Source organism: Felis catus, chromosome E1 (assembly GCF_018350175.1).
Source record: "Felis catus isolate Fca126 chromosome E1, F.catus_Fca126_mat1.0, whole genome shotgun sequence".
Lineage (NCBI taxonomy): Eukaryota > Metazoa > Chordata > Mammalia > Carnivora > Felidae > Felis > Felis catus.
Window position 1 is genome coordinate 28,929,581 of NC_058381.1, and position 18,463 is coordinate 28,948,043.

The 18,463-nt window shown below is 47.2% G+C and overlaps 1 protein-coding gene across 4 annotated transcripts; it reads left to right on the forward strand.

Moving 5' to 3' along the window:
- The first annotated feature begins 7,653 nt into the window (after window positions 1–7,653).
- Window positions 7,654–17,632, forward strand: MRPS23 (mitochondrial ribosomal protein S23). 4 transcript variants are annotated; one of them, XR_006590043.1, is made up of 7 exons: window positions 7,654–8,543; window positions 9,102–9,272; window positions 11,295–11,372; window positions 11,590–11,716; window positions 12,130–12,265; window positions 12,645–12,805; window positions 17,368–17,632. XR_006590043.1 is itself a non-coding variant. In XM_045045348.1 (6 exons), exons 1-6 carry the CDS (start codon window positions 8,500–8,502, stop codon window positions 12,749–12,751), a joined length of 663 nt encoding a protein of 220 aa, XP_044901283.1. In that variant the 5' UTR covers window positions 7,654–8,499; the 3' UTR covers window positions 12,752–13,194. The 4 variants fall into 4 exon arrangements, 3 of the variants coding, with proteins under 3 accessions (XP_044901283.1, XP_044901284.1, XP_003996698.1); XM_045045348.1 differs by lacking the exon at window positions 17,368–17,632 and having other exon boundaries at window positions 12,645–13,194; XM_045045349.1 differs by lacking the exon at window positions 12,645–12,805 and having other exon boundaries at window positions 7,662–8,543.
- The last annotated feature ends 831 nt before the right edge of the window (window positions 17,633–18,463 follow it).

The window sequence follows — 18,463 nt, forward strand, 5'->3', positions numbered from 1 at the left end:
GGTATGTAACCCTCAGGTGTGTAACCTGGGACCTTGTTAGAAATGCCAATTCTCAGCCCTACCCTAGACATACTGAATCAGAGACTCAGGGAGTGCAGCCCAGCAATCTGAGTCTTGTGTTTGGGAACCACAGTGCCAGGCCCCTACCTACTACTGGCTGCACAGAATTACCTGAGTGCCTTAAAAAAAAAAATAATCCTGATGCTCAGTACCCCAGATCAATTAAATCAACAGCCATGGGGTGATTTATTTTACAGCTCCTCATGTAATTCAAATTTGCAATCAAGTTTGAGGACCAGCACACTGGGCACAGTCTGGTAGTGTTTCATATTAGCTCAATTAATCTGACCCAATAATGGCCACTTTACGGATGATGAAATGACAATTCAGAAAGTAACTTTGCAAGGTTGCAGAGGTAGCAAGGTGTGAAGCCAGAAACACGGTCCAGGGGTGCCTGACTCCAAATGTTGTTCAAGGTGTGCTGTGTGGACCCGCAGCATCAGCATCACAGAGCACATTAGAAATGCATGTTATGGGGCCCTACTCCAGATCTACTGAATCTCAAACTGGGAGTATTTTAACAAGCCCTCCAGATGATTCTGATACATGCCAAGTTTGAGAAGCACAGTTCCACAACTTGCTACTCAAAATTTGGTCTATGGACCGGCACCCTCTGTATCACCTGGAGCTTGATAGAAACACACAATTTCAGGGTCTACCCTAGACCTACTGGACTAGAATGTCCACTTTAATATATATATATAATTTATATCTAAATTATATAAATTATATAAAAAATATATATAAATTATATATATTTATATATAAAATATATATATTTATATACATAAAAATTATATATATTTATATATAAATTATATAAATTATACATACATATATAATATATATTATATATACATATAATTAAAATTATACTATATATAATTATATACATAGAATATATAGGAGAGAGAATCTGAAGTAGGCTCCATGCTGAGCATGGGGACTGATGTGGGGCTCGATCCCACAATCCTGGGATTATGAGCTGAGCTGAAATCAAGAGTTGGACGCTTAACCGACTGAGCCACCCAGGTGCCCCTAGAATGTCCATTTTAATAAACTCTTCAGGTGACTTGAATGCACATTGAAGCTAGAGAAACACTACTCTAGAACACCGGTTCTCAAACTTGCTATATACATTGGAATTCTTTTTTTTTTTTCAAGTTTTTTAATTTTTTTTAGTAATCCCTACACCCAATGTGGGGCTCAAACCCACAACCCTGAGGTCAAGAGTTGCACATTTCTCCATTGCTCTTCCCAGCCAGGCACCATATACTGGAATTATTGCTGAAACTTGGGTCCCATTCCCAAAGATTCTGATTTCATTGGTTTGGGATTTCGCCTGGGAATCAGAGTGTAAAAGTGCCTCAGGTGATTCTAATATGCAGCAAAGTTTGAGAACCATCCACTCTTTTGCTTTTTAGTTAACTGACTGAAGGTAATTGTATCCAGAGAGGGGATGTGGGGAGAGAAGGCAAAGAAAGCGTTCCAGATACAACTGGAAAATGGAGATGCATAGCAGATGAAGCCTCTGCTCCGTGATGAGTCCCTCTGGGCCAAACGGTGTTTATAGGACCTAGGAGGGAGTCAGGCTGGGCCAGGCAACCCCCTTATCCATCTGCCCTCACATGCCAGGCTCATCTACAAATGTTGGGCTCCTGGTATCCACCAAGTGATCCTTGGAGAGTGACCTGCTAAAGTGCTGAGCTGGGCTGTCTGGAGTCTGGTCCAGCTAGTGCCTCTCCTCCTTGCTTCAGTGTCCCCAGGGCTCAGCCCCAACTTGAGAGATCATGGGTCTGAAGAATGCTGTGCCCAGAAGAACTGGCCTGCTTATTACTATCCTGGAGTCTCAACCCTTCCTCTGTTCACTTGAGGCACCTGGTAGGGGCCTGAGAATGGAAGAAAGACAGGAGGACAATTTGGTTTGAAGAAGGCAGAAGACAGGCAAGATATAGGATGATGAAGATGATGGCTGCTTATTGAGTGCTTACTGTATGCAACTTTTCTGGGGAGCTTTACGTACATTATTTTACATAATCCCCACAACTATTATATGAAATCAGTATTATTATTTGTATTTCACAGATCAGGAAACTGAGGTACAGAGATGTTAAGGTCCTTACTCAACATGCCCCTCAGTAAGTGGTAGTACTTACTACCCCGGCAGCCAAACTCCAAAGTTGTTACCTAAACACTAAGCTATACACTGGGGCGGGGGAAGAGGTGGTAAGAATTAGAACCTCGCCATAGACAGGATCTGCCGAACACAGAAAGTTCTACCTGCTTAAAAGCATCTCCATAGTGTGATGTGTGATCCAACAGTGTGCTCGGACGTCACCTATTAGCATTCTTTATTTGGTTTTAAAAATGATCTTAGCATTCCCATTAAATGGAAAATACGCTATTTAGAGAGAAGCACATGAACTCCTTGGCCCATTATCAGAGCATAGATTAATTTGTTGGATTAGCTGGCTAGGCCAGCTGGAGGAAGATTTAGAAATTTCTGGAGATGGGGGGGAGCGGGTAGGGAGCAGGGCGGGTGGTTGAAACGGGGCTGTGTAAATCTACTGCCACCTGGTGGTCATCTCACAGAACCGGCCATTGAGAGGCCAACACCGTTTTCCCAGAAGGAAGCGAGCACCTGTTTGGCCAGAGGCCAAAGAGACAGAAGGGAATTTACTCTATTTGCATGGTTATATGTTTTGCAAATTTTATAAAACAAAGATATTTTTGTACTTTTTTTTCTTAAAAGAGCCACTAAGATTATATAAGCCTTAGGCCCTACAGAGCCAGCATCTACCCTGTCATTTCTAGAGATTAAAGAGTCACAATTCTTTATCAGGTCAAGAGGATTATTCAGGGGACTCTGAAGTGAAGGGCTGTAAAGCTCAGTACAAACTCAGCTGGCTATGTCCTTGCTACTCGAAGTGTGGTTCTGTGGATCCAGTGACCAACTGTCCTGCTTTTCCAGGTCTGCGTGTTCCTCGGATGCGGAAATCTCAGTGCTAAAACTGGGAAAGTTCTGGGCAACCTTAGGCCAGTTGGCTACCCTGCCTGCAGGTTAGCAGCGCTGGCATCGGCTTGGAAGAAGACTGTTAGAAATTCAGAGTTTCAGTCCTCACCCCAGACCGCTCGAGTCAGAATCTGAATTTCCCAAGATCCGGGAGGTTCCAGAGCATATTAAAGATAGATTTGCTCTGCCTTCCACAAGAAGAGGGGGGCCCACACCAGCCTGCAACATCTGCCTGCAAGGGGCTCATCCTCTGCTGGGAAAGCTCCAGAGTGATTCCAATTGGCCTTTAATTCTAATAATAAAAGGCCAGATTGTTGCTTCAGGCCCAGCTGGCTCCTGTTTCCTTGGCTACAACAGGAGCCACAGTGATACAGGGCTGGTAGCGGCATAAAGTGCTTTTCTTTCCTCTGCTTGGACTAGATTCTTGTTGGGGGTAAGACTGTTTGCTGAAGAAATGAACAGGCAGCTGTGTGAACATGCCTTGCAAATTGTTAGGTGTGATTTAATTGTAGGTGTGATTTAATAAATTGTGATTTGTTGCTCTTAAACGTGCAGTGGTCAGAAAACGTTATTATCATCATTCTTATTTATTGAGCCTGTACACTAGGCACTGTTTTAAGCACTCGGCAGATATTAACCCACTGACTCCTCGGAAGAAGGCTACAGGGTGGGTGATCCGATTATGCCCATATCACAGGTAACGGAGCTGAGGCCCCGAGGTTTGTAAACTGGATCTACCTGTCAGTGGGCCACAGAGGATAGCCAGGACTAGAAATGACCAGGTTCTTGGAGGAGTGGAGGGTTATCCCCATTCAGCCACAGCTTTTGCCCACATACCCATAGCGTGTCTGAGGAAGGCCTCCAGAAAGGAGGGCCGGGGTGGCTCCCTCACTTGGCCTAACTTGGCCTGATTCAGCCACGCTGTTGATGACAAAACTTTCTGAGAGCCACCTCCGAGCCAAGCAGCAGCCTGGGCGTGGGGAGGCAGAGATAAGAGAGCCAGTTCCTGCCCTCAGAGAGGCCCAGTTAGACAGACTCAGACCAGTGAACACAGTTACAACACCACATTCCGAGAGGGAAAAGCTTAGGGAGCGAGGGAGCAGAGTCTGGCAGAGTGTGCGCTGCGGGCCGAGGTGCCCTCCTGGCTGACCCTCGAAAGGAAGCGGAGGCGTGGGCCTCCGAGGAGGTGTGGGCCTCCAACCCACGCGTGCCAGGAGAGACAGCACACAACAGCCTGGAGGTGGGAGACGACGCTCCGGCCTCCTCTTTGCGCATCTCCCCCGCTGCTGCTCCTCCCCCTGGTCCCTGTACTGTGTATTGAATGCATACTATTGTTTTCCTCCTCTTCTGAGGCGAGCAGCTAATTTCTCCCTGATCCTGGCTCTCTGCCAAAGATGGGTAACGGTATTCATGATTTCATCCATACGCTGGGATTTTCACTCACCAAGGCCGTTCTGCCATCGGGGATGCTTCTCCACTTTTTGTCTGACAAATTCCCAGGCACACTTAAATAAGGGTGCTATTTATAAAGACGTGGGCAGAATGTAGGGAAGCCACAAAGGACGGCCTAGAACCTATGGCTAGTAACAGAGGGGCACAGTTTGCTGAGTCTCGGCCTTCAGGGGCAAGGGAGGGAACAGTGACTGAAACCCGGTGAGAGCTCTGTGTGAACAGGTTGCCCTGTAGAGCTGTGATTTTATGTTCCTGGACTGTACGTGGAGGGAGCCAGGGGAATAGAGACTACCTTCACTCTCCTCCTTCCTTCCATTCCCCTGCCACTGCCTCCCACTGGTGGTACCTCCTGGAACCCAACTGGAAGGAGAGGGCCGTGGTTGCCGTTCCTAGAAGTCAGCCTCCCGGGGAACAGAGCAGGGTGAAGGAGAGCACAGAGTGCGTGTGCATCTGGCAGGGCACATGGATGCTGTTCAGCCAAGTACTTATCAGTCAGTGTCATGGGGCTGAACAGTGTCCCTTCAAAATTCGAATGTTGAAGTCCTAACCCCCAGTAGCTCGGGATGTGACTGTGTTTAGAGATAGTCTTTAAAGAAGTATTGAAGTTAAAATGCAGCCATTAGGTTGGGCTCAGGTCCAATACGACTGGTGTCATAAGAGCACACAGGCACACACAAAGGGAACACCATGCGAGGACACAGGGAGAAGGTGGCCGTCTGCAAACCAAGGAGAGAGGCCTCAGGAGAAACCCACCCTGGCAAGTTGATCTCGGGCTTCTAGCATCCAGAATAGTGCGAAAGTATCTTTCTGTGGCCTAAGCCACCCAGCCTGTGGTACTTTGTTGTGACTGCCCTAGCAAACTGATATAATCCACATGCTATTCAACACAGAAGTTCTCAGTTATGAATTTGCCAGTCTCCCCCACTGGATAGTCAGCTTGTCCAGGACTTGGCACAGGGCCAGGCAGGTGCTTAAGCGCTTGTGAGCTGAACGGGATCATTTAACAAGAAAATGAAACAATAAGGCAATTTATGAAATATCATCAAAATGCTGCAGTCCCAGGTGGCAATCACGACACAAGAGCAACAGTGATGCTGTAACTGCCATCAGACTTGTTACTTACCAGCTCCCGTTTGGTCTTTGCAGAATGGTGGCTTCTACTCTTGCAGCAAGCTACGCAGGTAGTTGATACTATTTAGTGGGCACATCTACCGGGGTCGAGCAGGGTAGCGGAAGGAATACGGCCTTTTGGAGAGTTGACGAGTTCTATTTCCTTCTGTGTGAGATTCGTCAGGACGTTACCTATGGCCTCAGGTAGCTGAACAACTGAATAGGACAAATCCAGACTGCTGCTGCAGTGCAAGGCATGAGTGCATCAGCCCCTTGCAGCCTTGAGAGGTCCTGGTGAGAAGACAGAGGCCTCTAATGTCCAGTTTGCCTGCCCCCAGCTGCCCCACAGCTTCCTCCTTTTCATGAATGAGTACTCCCTTGGGCACACACTTCCTGTTGCAGGGTCAGAGGGTTCCCAATTCATCCTGCTGTCACATCCCCAAGGTCTTCCTATCTACCCACCAACATTCCACTCTCTCAGTCACAGAGGCATTAAATAGGATGCTGAAGGGGAAACTGCAAAGTTTATTAATTTATTTTGAGAGAGAGTGTGTGCGTGTGCGCAAGTGGGAGGAACAGAGAGACAGAGAGAGAGAGGGAGAGATTCCCAAGCAGGTTCAGAGCTGTCAGCGCAGAGCCTGACGGACTCAGGGCTTGATCCCACGAACCACGAGATCATCACCTGAGCCAAAATCAAGAGTCAGAAGCCCAACCCACTGCGCCACCCAGATGCCTCAAGGAGGGGAAACCTGAAGGGCTCAGAAGAGGAAGTAACTTCCCTAAGAAGATCTAGAGGAGAAATTCCAACCTTGCAATTCCTCCCCCCACTGAGGGTTTGGGTCCTTGGCTCTCCTCCCTGAATAAATTCTCCTAATTCTTTACCAGTGGTAACTGCAGTGGCCTAGGGGAGCAGGCCTGAGTGGGAGAAGGGAAGTGTGTCTGTGGTCTGGGCTGGCAGCTAGCCGGGACTTGGACAGAATTAGAAACTCGTTATGAGGCCTGGGAAGACTATATTTAGTTGGGAGTATGTTTGCTCGACCTAGAGCAAAGCCTTCCAGACCTTCCTAAGACTGGGAGACTGCAGTCTCTACACCTGGCCCAGCAGCCAGCACTGTGCTCTCTCTTCCCTGTGCCACAGGGCCCTGCAGCAGCCATGAAACCCACCTCTCAGGTTAGCCCTGGGCCTCAAATCCCTCCTCTCCTGCCCCTGGGGCCAGTTTTGGCTGACCTCATAGGTCTACCAATCTCCAGCTTGAGACATAGCTAAGGAGGGTTGTGGGTTTCTGGAAAAGGTCCAGGCTGTGTGGGAAGGCTGGCTCTGTCAGTTAGGTGTCTGACAGGTTACTTCACCTGCTATGGCCTCACTTTCTCATCTATAATAAGGCTAATAATAGCTACCTTCTGGTTAGGTGTGTGGATCCAAGACAACACAAACAAACAAACAAACAAACAAACAAACAAACAGTAACTGCTCCTAAAACATTACTTTCCTCCTCCTCACCAGCCTCCCATAGAGTGGGAGTGCTCTGGAATGACCTGCTGCTCTTTCTGGCTGACAAAGATGATAATGGGCTCCCGGGAGATATTTTGTGTGTATGCAATTCAAAACATTACACTGGATTAAAAAGTTCAAACACGAATAAAAACTCTACCGATCAAACTCTGAAGGAAATATAAAGAAAAAATGCTGTCTTCTCTGGCAGTCGAGATAACCAAGGTTCACAGCCTTGTGGGCCTTCTACGTAGTTTCTATCTTCATAGAAACACAAACACATGTACAGGTGTTTTCGCTTTTCTTTTAACAGGTTAGGATCCCACTAAAAGATGTTTCTCTGCAACTTCCCTTTTCATTTAACTATAAGTCATGGGCATTCACAAGTGGATATAACTCGTTCATTGTTAACAGCTGCATAGGATTGCATGGGACACACGAACCATAATTTTCCATTTGATTTTTTTCCTCCAGTGCAGTGACGATCCTTGCACAAACATCCTCATGAAAGAAATTGTGCTTTCATTTCTTTGGGGTACTTTACCCGAAGCAAGATTATTGGACCAATAAGTAACCCCGAGAGGCTACTCTTCCCAAATTTTTGGGTCTCCGTCTGGGAATTTGTTTCGTTCACTTTCGCTTTGCCAGCCCCACGGAGGAGCGAGCCCGCGACGCCTCCCGCGGAGAAAACACTAGATGCCGGGCGCATCCCGAAGGGAGCAGATGCAGGAGGCACTCCAGGGCCTAAGGACTCACGGGGCGCGCTGCACAGCAGGGCACGGAGGACAGACGCTTGAGCTTTAGTGTGACCCCAGGCCAGTGCCTGCCCGTCCCAGTGTCACGCCAGGCCAGTGACTGCTCGTCCCGGCCTCGGTTTCCTTCTGCGGAGTCTGTGGCTCCAAGCAAGATAAGGCGCAGTTCGGGCCCAGCGCCAGCGTGACCTCTATCTGTGCCTTTACGTGTGTCCGGGCTGGCTCCCCGGACGTAGGCTGCACCTCCCTCCTTCCTCCCCCTCGTCTTCCCTCCGCGCCGCCCCACCTTCCAGACTGGGCGGCTCAGCAAGGCCAGAAAGGGTAAAGCAGTCACCAGCGTGAATCCCTCCTCGAGATCGGTCATTTATTGCTTCTGCCCGGCTCTGGCCGGCTTCCTTCCTTTCGCCTCGGCTATCGAGTGCTCCCGTCTGAATCTGGCCGGGAGCCGAGGGCCGCGCCAGTTCGGCCCATCCTTTGCTTCTGCCTGGCTCGGCTCTCCGGCTGGGGCTGCGGGGAGAGCGCCGCGATCCTCGGCTCGGCCAGCAGCCTACGCCCCCTTCGCCGCCGCGGGCGCTTCCGGTTCCGGTAGCCGCTGGCCGTGTGTATCCGAGGCGCCTGCCATGGCGGGGAGCCGGTTGCAGACGGTGGGGAGCGTTTTCTCGCGGTGTGTGCTCGGAGGCGGGGTGGGCTGAGGGCGCCTCCCCCGGGATGGGGGCTCTCGACCGGCCGCGCTTTTTCTGGGTGGGTGTGAGTAGGGCGAGGCATTCTCCAGAGTGCGGAGTGGGAGCCGGGTGAGGCCCTCTCGTGCTGTCCGCCGTCTCTGAATAGGTGTACTTGACATCACTCCCCGAATGTACCTTTCTCGTTCAAGATTGCACCTCTCCCCCTGCCGGGGTGGAGGTCTCTGGGAAGAGGAAGGGAGGAAGATGCTGATGGGCCCAGCTGGAGCCTCTATTTTCCTTGACTGGACGGGGATGGGGGGAGGGGGCGTGGGACGCACCTGAGAAAATAGAAGGACTTAACCCCTGAGCGTTGTTAGGTTGGTTTTGGAATATGGAAGTATCTTACCTGTAGGTGGGGAACACCCGTGCTGCGGCCTCCTTCCGGTTCTGTGTTTCGGACTCCGCAATCCCACTGATGCCCCAGGCTGTGACAAGACTGATTCGTGGGCTTAGACGGGCTGTTGTAACTGGCTGACCTTCGTTATTTTTCCTTCCTTAAGGACTCGGGACCTAATTCGGGCTGGGGTGTTGAAGGAGAAGCCCCTCTGGTTTGACATATATAACGCTTTTCCTCCACTGAGAGAGCCGGTCTTCCGAAGGCCCCGCCTGAGATACGGCAAAGCCAAAGCTGCCATCCAGGACATCTTGTACCCCGAGGATCGGATTAGAGCGTGAGTGCAAAGCCCCCGTGGTGGACAGGAGGCAGCGCGATTTCAGAAGGAAAGGTTTGGCTAGCAGTCGGGTGACTTCCAGGAATTGAGTCAGGGCTTTCCCTGTGGAGAAGGTCTTGACTGTCTAGCCTGGTGAGGGAACCAGTGCCCCTCCCACATGTGAGAGAAACAAGTTCTGGGAAGTAGAGTCTGGAGCTCAGCAACGGACTGATCATTGCAATTATAGCTGCCTGTTTCTGTGCATGGATTAACACTCTGCTAAACCCTCAAAAACATTCTCTCATTTAGGCCTTACTTTAACCCTACAGTATTTTGTCTCCATTTTATTCATAGGACTATGGGGTTGAAGGAAGTGAGCTTGCTGAGAATTCAGTGGAAGAACTTTTTCCCTCAAATGTTGATGCCAGTTTTTAGTACCTAGAATTTGTAGGATTCCACTTCTCCTAAATATTAAGATCAGGGATTGTACTTTAGTCAATTTAATATATACACCTTATTCTTATCTCTATTTCTGGTTATAAGAAAACAAAACTTATAAAGTCATTATATTCTCATTTGAGGTCCAGGCCCCTTTCTTTTAAGGAGTCTCCTCTCTACCCCCCTCCCTGCCCCCAACACTCCTTGAGGTAGTAAAACAAGTATGTTCTGCTCTACGTGGAAATTTTCAGAGTAGGACATGAGATCTTTGGGGGTATTAAATTGACAGCACTTTTCTGCGCAGGCTCATTGCATACACTTGGAAGCATTTGGCAGTTTGCAAGGCCATATTGCAAATGCACATACCTTGAGCTAATAGTACTGTTATTATGAATCTATTCCAGACTTGCATAGTGCACTAAGAAATATTGATAAAGGTAATCATTGCAGCACTCTCTAGAGTAGCAAAGGATTGGAAACAGAAAAGTTCAGTGATTTGAAATGATCTTTAAGAACTATTAAGGAGGGGCGCCCGGGTGGCTCAGTCGGTTAAGCGTCCGACTTCGGCTCAGGTCATGATCTCGTGGTCTGTGGGTTCGAGCCCCGTGTCGGGCTCTGTGCTGACAGCTCAGAGCTTGGAGCCTGCTTCAGATTCTGTGTCTCTTTCTCTGACCCTCCCCTGTTCATGCTCTCTCTCTATCTCTGTCTCAAAAATAAATAAACGTTAACAAAAAAAAAAAAAAAAAAAAGAACTATTAAGGAGAAGAGGCAAAGGCTTAATTAAAGTTATTTGCTCTTAGCTTAGAATATGAATTGCCCCTTCTCATTCTGAGGTGGAATCCACCACTGACAACAGGAGTTGAAATCTGGGGTTCTGTCTTCCATAGAATTTGTCCCTTTGTCCTCAAATGAATCACTTTAATTAAAATAACTTAGTGATCTTTGTCTTGCTCTCTCAGCTAGAAGAATTTTCTCCAAGACTCAGATTTGCCCTTGGATAGTTAAAAATATTGCATGGAGAAACTCCTTTTATTTCCTCTAGAAATACCTTTCCTTGTAAATACCTTTTTATTATGACTGGATATTTTAGTTGATGTCTTTGATAAAGATTATAACACCATAAACAAATTTAATATAGTTCAAGCCAGGGCAATAGAAATATTCTTCAATATTTGATTCTTTTTGGGCTGAACACAATGCCTAGTAAGACTCAAAATAAACTTGGTGAATGAAACAAAAACAAAAACAAAAAAGGAGAAGAGGCAAGATGTACTAGAGTGTTTCCTGTCCTTTGGGTTAAATTACACAGCTTGGAACAGGGAAGGATAGATGTGTATATGCTTATATGTTAGGAGAATGTTCTTGGATGAATGCAGAAGAAACAGATTGGTATTGATTCCTGGGAGGGTACTGGGGGTGGGAGGAGGTGAGCAGGAATGTCACTTTCACTGGCTACCTTTTTGTAACATTTGTTATATTTACCATATGCATTACTTAAAAAAAAAAAAAAAAAAAGCTTATGCTTAGCCTAGTAATTTTTCTTTACTTTGCTCTTGGCCGTGATCTGTAGTTGGAAATTTATAGTGTGTTGTTTGTATTTTCTAGGAAATTTTATTCGGCCTATGGATCTGGTCAGAAAGCTTTTGATCTGTTCAATCCAAACTTCAAGTCTACCTGTCAACAGTAAGCCATTTTACAGGTCCTGTGTTGGTTGTTGTTGTTATTTATTTTTTTTTTTTGTAAGGAATTTAGTTCCCAGTCGTGAGGAGTTTCACTGAATTCCACTTGAGGAAAAAGATGTTCCTGTAGGCGGACCTGTTGAGCCGCTTGATGTTGTATAACAGCACATCTTGATGACTCTCCATGCACAGACCTAAGATGTGACTGCTTGGAATTCCAGGTTTGTGGAGAAGTACATTGAGCTACAGAAGCTTGGAGAAACAGACGAAGAGAAATTATTTGTGGAAACAGGAAAGGCTTTATTGGCAGAAGGTGTCATTTTAAGACGAGTAGGAGAAGCAAGGACTGTGAGTATTTTGTTATTAAAATTGTTGTTAGATTAACTCCCTGTTCATTAGAGGTTAAAGGAAGGCTTGGTTTTCCTTCCCCAACCTTGGTTTATGTCCCTGAACACCGGGTCAAATACTGGTAGATTAAATATACTGAAACTTGAAAAAATGTATACACACACACACACACACACGTATATACACTGAAATTTTGTGATGATGACTTCTGCCGTTGTCGTTAGGACTTTTGAAATTATGGTTCTGTAGAGATTTTTATCACGTGTATTGCTTGTTATAATAGAATCTGACCTGGAATATAAATGTTCCGTTTTTGACTCCGTGATAGAATGTGCTTAGTCATATAGCTTCAGCCAGTCAGTGGAGTGAAAATGACAGCATCTGTGTGACATATTTCTGTCTGGTCTTTTAAGCAAAAGGCAGGTAGTCACGTTTCCTGGGAATCTGAACCTCCGGATGTGAAATCCCAAACAGTGTTGGAAAACAACAAGCCTCTGCCGGAAGCTCTACAGGGCCAGCATATGGAGCCGTCGGAGGAACAGTCGAAAGGTCTCTCACCTCCCTGACGAACGTGTATACTGACATCCAAACTGTATTCACTGGATGAATGTTGAACTGTTTTTAACAGTGGAACTGTGTAAATGTTTCTTGATCTCTAAGGCATTGTGTTTGCCTTCTTTCAGTTCCTATTTCTAGGTTGTCATAAAACTCAGTTTCATGGTTTGAATGAACTTTTATGTTAGGATGGTATTAAATAAAGAATTCCCTGGCTGCTTATAAAGTAAATTTACTTCAAAATTGTAAATAGCATAAGGAAACCTTTGTACGTATTGTTTGAATGAGACTCGTTCTGAGTAGGTTTGCTTGGATTTCTGTGTTAACATGTGGGTTGGCTCTATTTGATCCTCTGGTGTCTTTTTTCCATCAGGCTTTTACTTGTGCATGTGGTATGTTCCCTGGGCCAACTGTTTCTGTCTGCAGATAATCTTTACATTTTGCTCTGGAACTATCTTGATCTTCAACTTGAGAGGCTAAGCTGACTTGTGCTTTGTAGTAAGAGTGAGAATCTATCACTGACGATGGACAAAGGTCAGAACCATAACTTTAATTTCATAGATTGAGTGTGCTGGAGACAGTTAGCATAGGCCTGAACATAGTAGTCTGCTCAGTAAAGATTTGAGTGAATAAGTGATTACATCCAGCTAAAGACTGAACTCAGAGGACCTCTCTGTAGATACCTGGATTGCCAAGAGGGGGCCAGCTAATTTAGATGCTGTTGTCCACCAGTGTTCACCTGCCTCCCTGGTGGTGTGATGTGCTTACACGACCTTATCAACTGTTCTGCTTTCTTCATTTTCATATCTTGTGCTGAACATGTGAAATATTCCTTTCAGTTTGTAGCCCTTTTATTTGTGATCAGGCCAGTGGTTTTCAGCTACTAGTAATAAGCTGCTTCATAAATTGTTTATTTTATGTTATTTTAATTATTTTTTAATGTTTATTTTAGAGAGCCACAGACAGCATGAGTGTGGGAGGGGCAGAGAGAGGGAGACACAGAATCCAGGCTCCAGCGTCTGAGCTGTCAGCACAGAACCCGACACGGGGCTCGAACCCACTGACTGGGAATAGTTTTCAGCCACGCTGCATCCTCCTGCCACCTTTATCACTGTTTGGCAATTCCTCTTGTTTGGGAATGCTTTACTTTTATTTTATTTACTTGTTTATTTTTTAAGTGTATTTATTTTGAGGGGTGGGAGGGGCAGAGAGAGGGGAGAGAGAGAATCCCAAGCAGGTTTCACTTTGCCAGTGCAAAGCCTGACACGGGGCTTGATCCCACAAACTGGGAGATCGTGACCTGAGCTGAAATCCAGAGTCAGACGCCTGACTGACGGAGCCACCCAGGCGCCCTGGGGATGCTTTACTTTTAGATGGGAAAGTAAATCTCATCCATTCAACAACCGTAGACAACCAGTGAGTGCCAGGCCTTGGGAGGAGGGCTTAAGCAGGTGGAAAAGATGATCGTGCTCTCAGAGGAACAGTCGGAGAGTCACTCATTATTTTTCTAAACCTTAGGTTTTCTGGGGTTTAAAAGGCAGTTTCTTTGCCATAATGATGAAAACATTTTTAGAAAGTTGTTGCATACTTTTTTTTTTTTTTTTCTATTTTAGAGAGAGCGTGTGAGCCGAGGAGAGGGAGCAGGGAGTGGGGGAGAGAGAATCTTAAGCAGGCTCCACGCCTAGGGTGGAGCCTGACATGGGGCTTGATCCCACACTCCCTGGGATCATGACAGGAGCTGAAACCAAGAGTTGGACGCTCAACTGACTGAGCCACCCAGGAGCCCCTTCACGTACTTTTTTAGAAAAACTATACATGCACATGGTTCAAGATTTAAAGGTAAAAAGCTGGTCTCCTTTCCAAAACGTGTTCCCAGCCACCTATTTGCTCCCTCAAGGCCACCATCATCACCATTCCCTGTTCAGAAATATTTTGGGCATATGCATGGGGACACTGTACCTCATTTGCTCCCATCCTCTGTATGGATGCACAGTGATTTAGTGAGTGCCAAGGTGACAAAAGTGGCTGTGTGTTTTCTTGCGCTGTAAACAGGCCAGTGTTGCTGTGGGTGCATTCTTAGCAGTGGTGCTCCTGGACTCGGGAATAGCTCGTCTTTACTTCTGCTATTGCCCTGCATGGAAACTGCTCAGTTCTACTCCTGCCAGCAATATAGGGGGATGCCTGTATCCCCACATCCTCACCAGTACATTCCAGTCTTGTTAAATCAGGCAAGGATTCTTCTGTGAGGACACCCTAAGCCTGATAGAAGGGAGAGAGACTAGCCCTTATGGCAAACTTCCTTTAGGTTGAATCTCAGTGGTCAACATGGTGAAAGTCGTGAAGTTTATCGGGGATTTCAGAGCTCTTCCCCACAGTCGTGGGGGCAAAAGCCACCGTCGGGTCCCTATAGGGATGTTTGGAGAGAATGGAAGTGTGACCTCATTCTTGCCTTAAAGAGCTTAAAATCCAGCTGGGAGACCAGAGTGACTTTGGAAGCCATAAGATGAACAGGAATCCTTTTAAATTATGATAGAAAATTACAATAGAGCTGGGGGGAGGAGCCAGGTCTGGACCAGTTCAGGAATACGCACAGAGGGCCTTGCAAGGTGGGAGCAATTGGAGAATGCATGCTGTCTCCTCTGTCAGGAGTGCCCTCCCTGCCACCACGGTCTTCAGAAACTGTACCTTCACTGCCATTTCCAAGTGATGTCTGCTCAGAAACGTTAGCTGGTGTTCAAGTCAGATCTCAAGTCCCTTATGGAGTCCCTTCCAGGCCGCACTCATGCCCATCATTCAGTTGGCACACCTGGCCCGCTGTTTACAGTCCTTGCTTACCTGGTTGTCATTCCAGGGTTCCTCTTTCTTCCTTTCTCTTCCCCTTCCTCTCCCCTCCCTTCCCCTCCCCTCCCCTCCCCTCCCATTCCCTTTGTTTTTCTGGCAGTTTTTTCTTCTTTTAATGTATATTTATTTTTGAGAGAGAGAGAGAGAGAGAGCCCAAGCAGGTGCCATGCTGTCAGAGCAGAGCCCGATGCAGGGATAAACTCACAAACTTGAGATCGTGACCTGAGTGGAAATCAAGAGTCAAATACTTGATCAACTGAGCCGCCCAGGAGCCCCAGGGTCCCTCTTCCCATCCAGAGTGTAAACGAGTGTGGAAATTCTTACTTGTACCCACTAAAGCATTAAACAGAGCTTTTCTAGAGCAGGCCCTCCATGTGGGTTTGCTGAACTCAAGCCAAGAAGGGTCCACGTCCAGGTTACAGTGCAGTTTACGAAGACAAGTTTGAAGATCCGGGACTAGCTCTGGTTCCTCCAGTTTTTGCTGGTGTGACCCTGTGCCTGTCACAGTCTCAGATTACAAAATAGGGGTAATGTTTGCCTCTTTGGCTTCTAGATAGTGTTGCGGAAATTGAGACAGACTGTAAAGCTCACCTGTGATATTACAGATGCTTTCATTACTCTTGAGGAGTAGTGGGAAAAGGTTTGAACAGATAGGCTGGGATCAGACCACGTGGCCCCAATAACTACTCAAGAGTTGTTCCGTTGGCTGTAAGAAAGTTTGAGCAGGAAGTAATGTAGTGAAAGCGTCAGGTGGAAGGAAGATTTGCTCAGATGTGATCCAAAGAATGGGATTGGCGGAGTGCGCAGGGAAGGGAGAGGGAGGGAAGAGGAGGCCCGTCAGACTTGGTCTCTGCAGCCATCCCAGTTGGAGGCGGGTTCCAAGGTCACAAACCCGAGTGACCAGAGGAATATGTGCCTCACTAACAGGCAGCAAGGTTGGGAAGAGGGCGGTCCTCAACACACTGAGTTAGGGGGTGATGCTGCATCATCCAAGTGGCAGATAGAGATGAGTTAGATGTCTGGGAGATGGGGAGGAAGTCCCTAGCAAAGGGTAAAGGTTGGAGGTGGGAGAATGAATGAGCTCTCCAAGGGGAGGATAGAGAGGTATGGGATGCTGGGGGCTGAACCAGGTGAATCCTCTGAATTAAAGGACAGAAGGGACAAGAAAGCCAACAAAGGCAATAGGTCCCACATCTTCCATCGTCTGCGTAGCAAGACTTTAAAGTGGTTTTGGATTCACAAGGTTTTATAGAGTTCTTCGTTTCCTTTCGTTCAGCAGCCCTGATTCTTGATCATGTGTCCTTAAAAGGCAAGCCCTAGTATTTTTCTAATTTTGTGTAATATTTAGTGTCATGTTTTCTGATAATGAAAGTGGTTTTACAGAAAAATCAGTGCTCCCATAGGATTCCTGATTTTATTAAAATGATAGCCTTCCCTGTAAATAAATGGTGGCTTGCCACTTAAAACATCCTACAGCTTCCATGGCTCAGTCAGTGAAACTTCTGACTTCGGCTCAGGTCATGATCTCACCGTTTGTGAGTTCGAGCCCCGCATCAGGCTCTGTGCTGACACCTCAGAGCCCGGAGCCTGCTTCAGGTTCTGTTTCCGTCTCTCTGCCCCTCCCCTGCTCGTGCTGTCTCTCTTTCTCCGTCTCAAGTGTAAAAAAATAAAATAAAAACATAAAATCATTCAAGTGGAAGGGTAAGATTTTCTCTGAGCCTAGCACTTCTGCCCTTGGGAATCCAGACAGGCACACAGCTATGACCAAGTATGGCTCTGAACTGGGCTGTCAGTTTTCCTGACCACTAGGGCATATGACATGATGTGGCTCTGACAGGTGCTGGTACTGCCTCAGAGGCATGCGGAGCTGGGAATGAGGAAAGGTGAGTGTATGTGTGTGTGCGTGGGCCGGGGCATGCGATTATGACTCTGTTCTGGGTCTCCATGTTTCTGAGCTCTATTCCAGAACAGCCAAAAGGTAGAGGACTGACTGGCGGGGTTGGTCACGTGTTTTGAAGCTTTGCCGGTGCTCAGTGAGATGGATGCCTGAGCAAGTTCGGTGGGCCACTTGGGGTCACCTTGAATGGTGGAGGAAGGGCACCTGCCTTCCCGTGGGCAAGACGGGAAATGGCTTCCGTGTCACTCCTAGGGTAGTGCTCCGTGGGGCATCTGGGTCTGTGACTGGGTGAGTCTGGTGCTGGAGCGGTTTCTGGGGAGATGCCGAACGCGACCGTTGTTTTTTGTTTTTGCTACAGCACTCAAATGAAAAGGTTGCTAGGGGAAGGCAAAGGAGGCGGCAAAGGTGAGTGCTACCTCTTCTCCAAGGTGTCGCCAGCACTGACCTCTCCAGCCAGACGTATCACAGGAAGAGGACTTTTGCTGAATGGTAGCTGACAATGAAATTACGTTTTGGATATAGTTTTAGTCTCGATTGATGCTTTTCTTGGACTGGAAGTTAAATGTCAGTCACCTGACCTTCTAGTTGTTCCGTTCTTTTAATTAAAAGATGGTTCTAAGCAACATCCAATAGTGGTCTATTTATTATTTATCAAGCATTTTCCTTCCAGCAGTTAGTGAAAGGTCAGTGGCTTCAACGGATGCTTTGTTTTTGGTGAGTAGCTTAGATGAAAAAGATATACAATCAATCTCTGCTCCCTCCTGTTTGCTCACGGGCAGGACACTGTTTAATAGTCATTGTGGCATTTAGATCGCAGGCCTCTGAAACATGCAGAAAAGTGCATGTGTATCCCTTGCCGCTGAACATTTCTCCAAAAGTAAACATCAGGTTGTGATTATGGTTAATAATGAGATATTGATTGTTTGAAAATGTCACCGCCAGGGACCATTGGCCCAAGAACCACTAGGTGGCGCTGCGCTCATGCTGCTCAGCCACAGTAATTTTATTACCTTGCCTCGGGGTACCTTGCCTTTCAAGGTTGGCGAGTGTCCTTGTAAAATACCGTTCTGGCTGAGATTTAGGAAGCCGAGGTCCTGGGGTGCCTGGGATAGGGTAGAGATGGGAGCGGAGAGGCCACAGGACAAATGACAAAAGCCTGCAGGGGGAAACCGACACTGTTTGCGCCATCATGGGAGCCGGAGAGGAGAGCGCTAACTGTGCGGAGCCCCTACAGCCTGCTCAGATCAGTGTTTCCTAACCTTCTCCGGTCAATGACAGAATCTGCGAATTTGCTGCGGAGGTCGGCGGGAGAGCAATGCAGGCAGTGTGGGCCAGTGGAAAAAACCCAGGCCTTGTGGAGTCAGACCTGGGACGGAAGCCCTGATTGATTGCTTTGTCTTCTGCCATTAGGGGAGCTGGTGAATAACTTGACCCTCGGTTTCCCTGTCTGTAAA

Bases quoted from the DNA above. Each gene is read 5' to 3' on its own strand.
- MRPS23 (XM_045045348.1), top strand. From the start codon at position 8,500: ATGGCGGGGAGCCGGTTGCAGACGGTGGGGAGCGTTTTCTCGCG. The intron at 11,717-12,129 runs GTGAGTATTTTG...TGGTCTTTTAAG, and splicing joins GAGTAGGAGAAGCAAGGACT to CAAAAGGCAGGTAGTCACGT. The intron at 12,266-12,644 runs GTCTCTCACCTC...TTTTTCCATCAG, and splicing joins GTCGGAGGAACAGTCGAAAG to GCTTTTACTTGTGCATGTGG.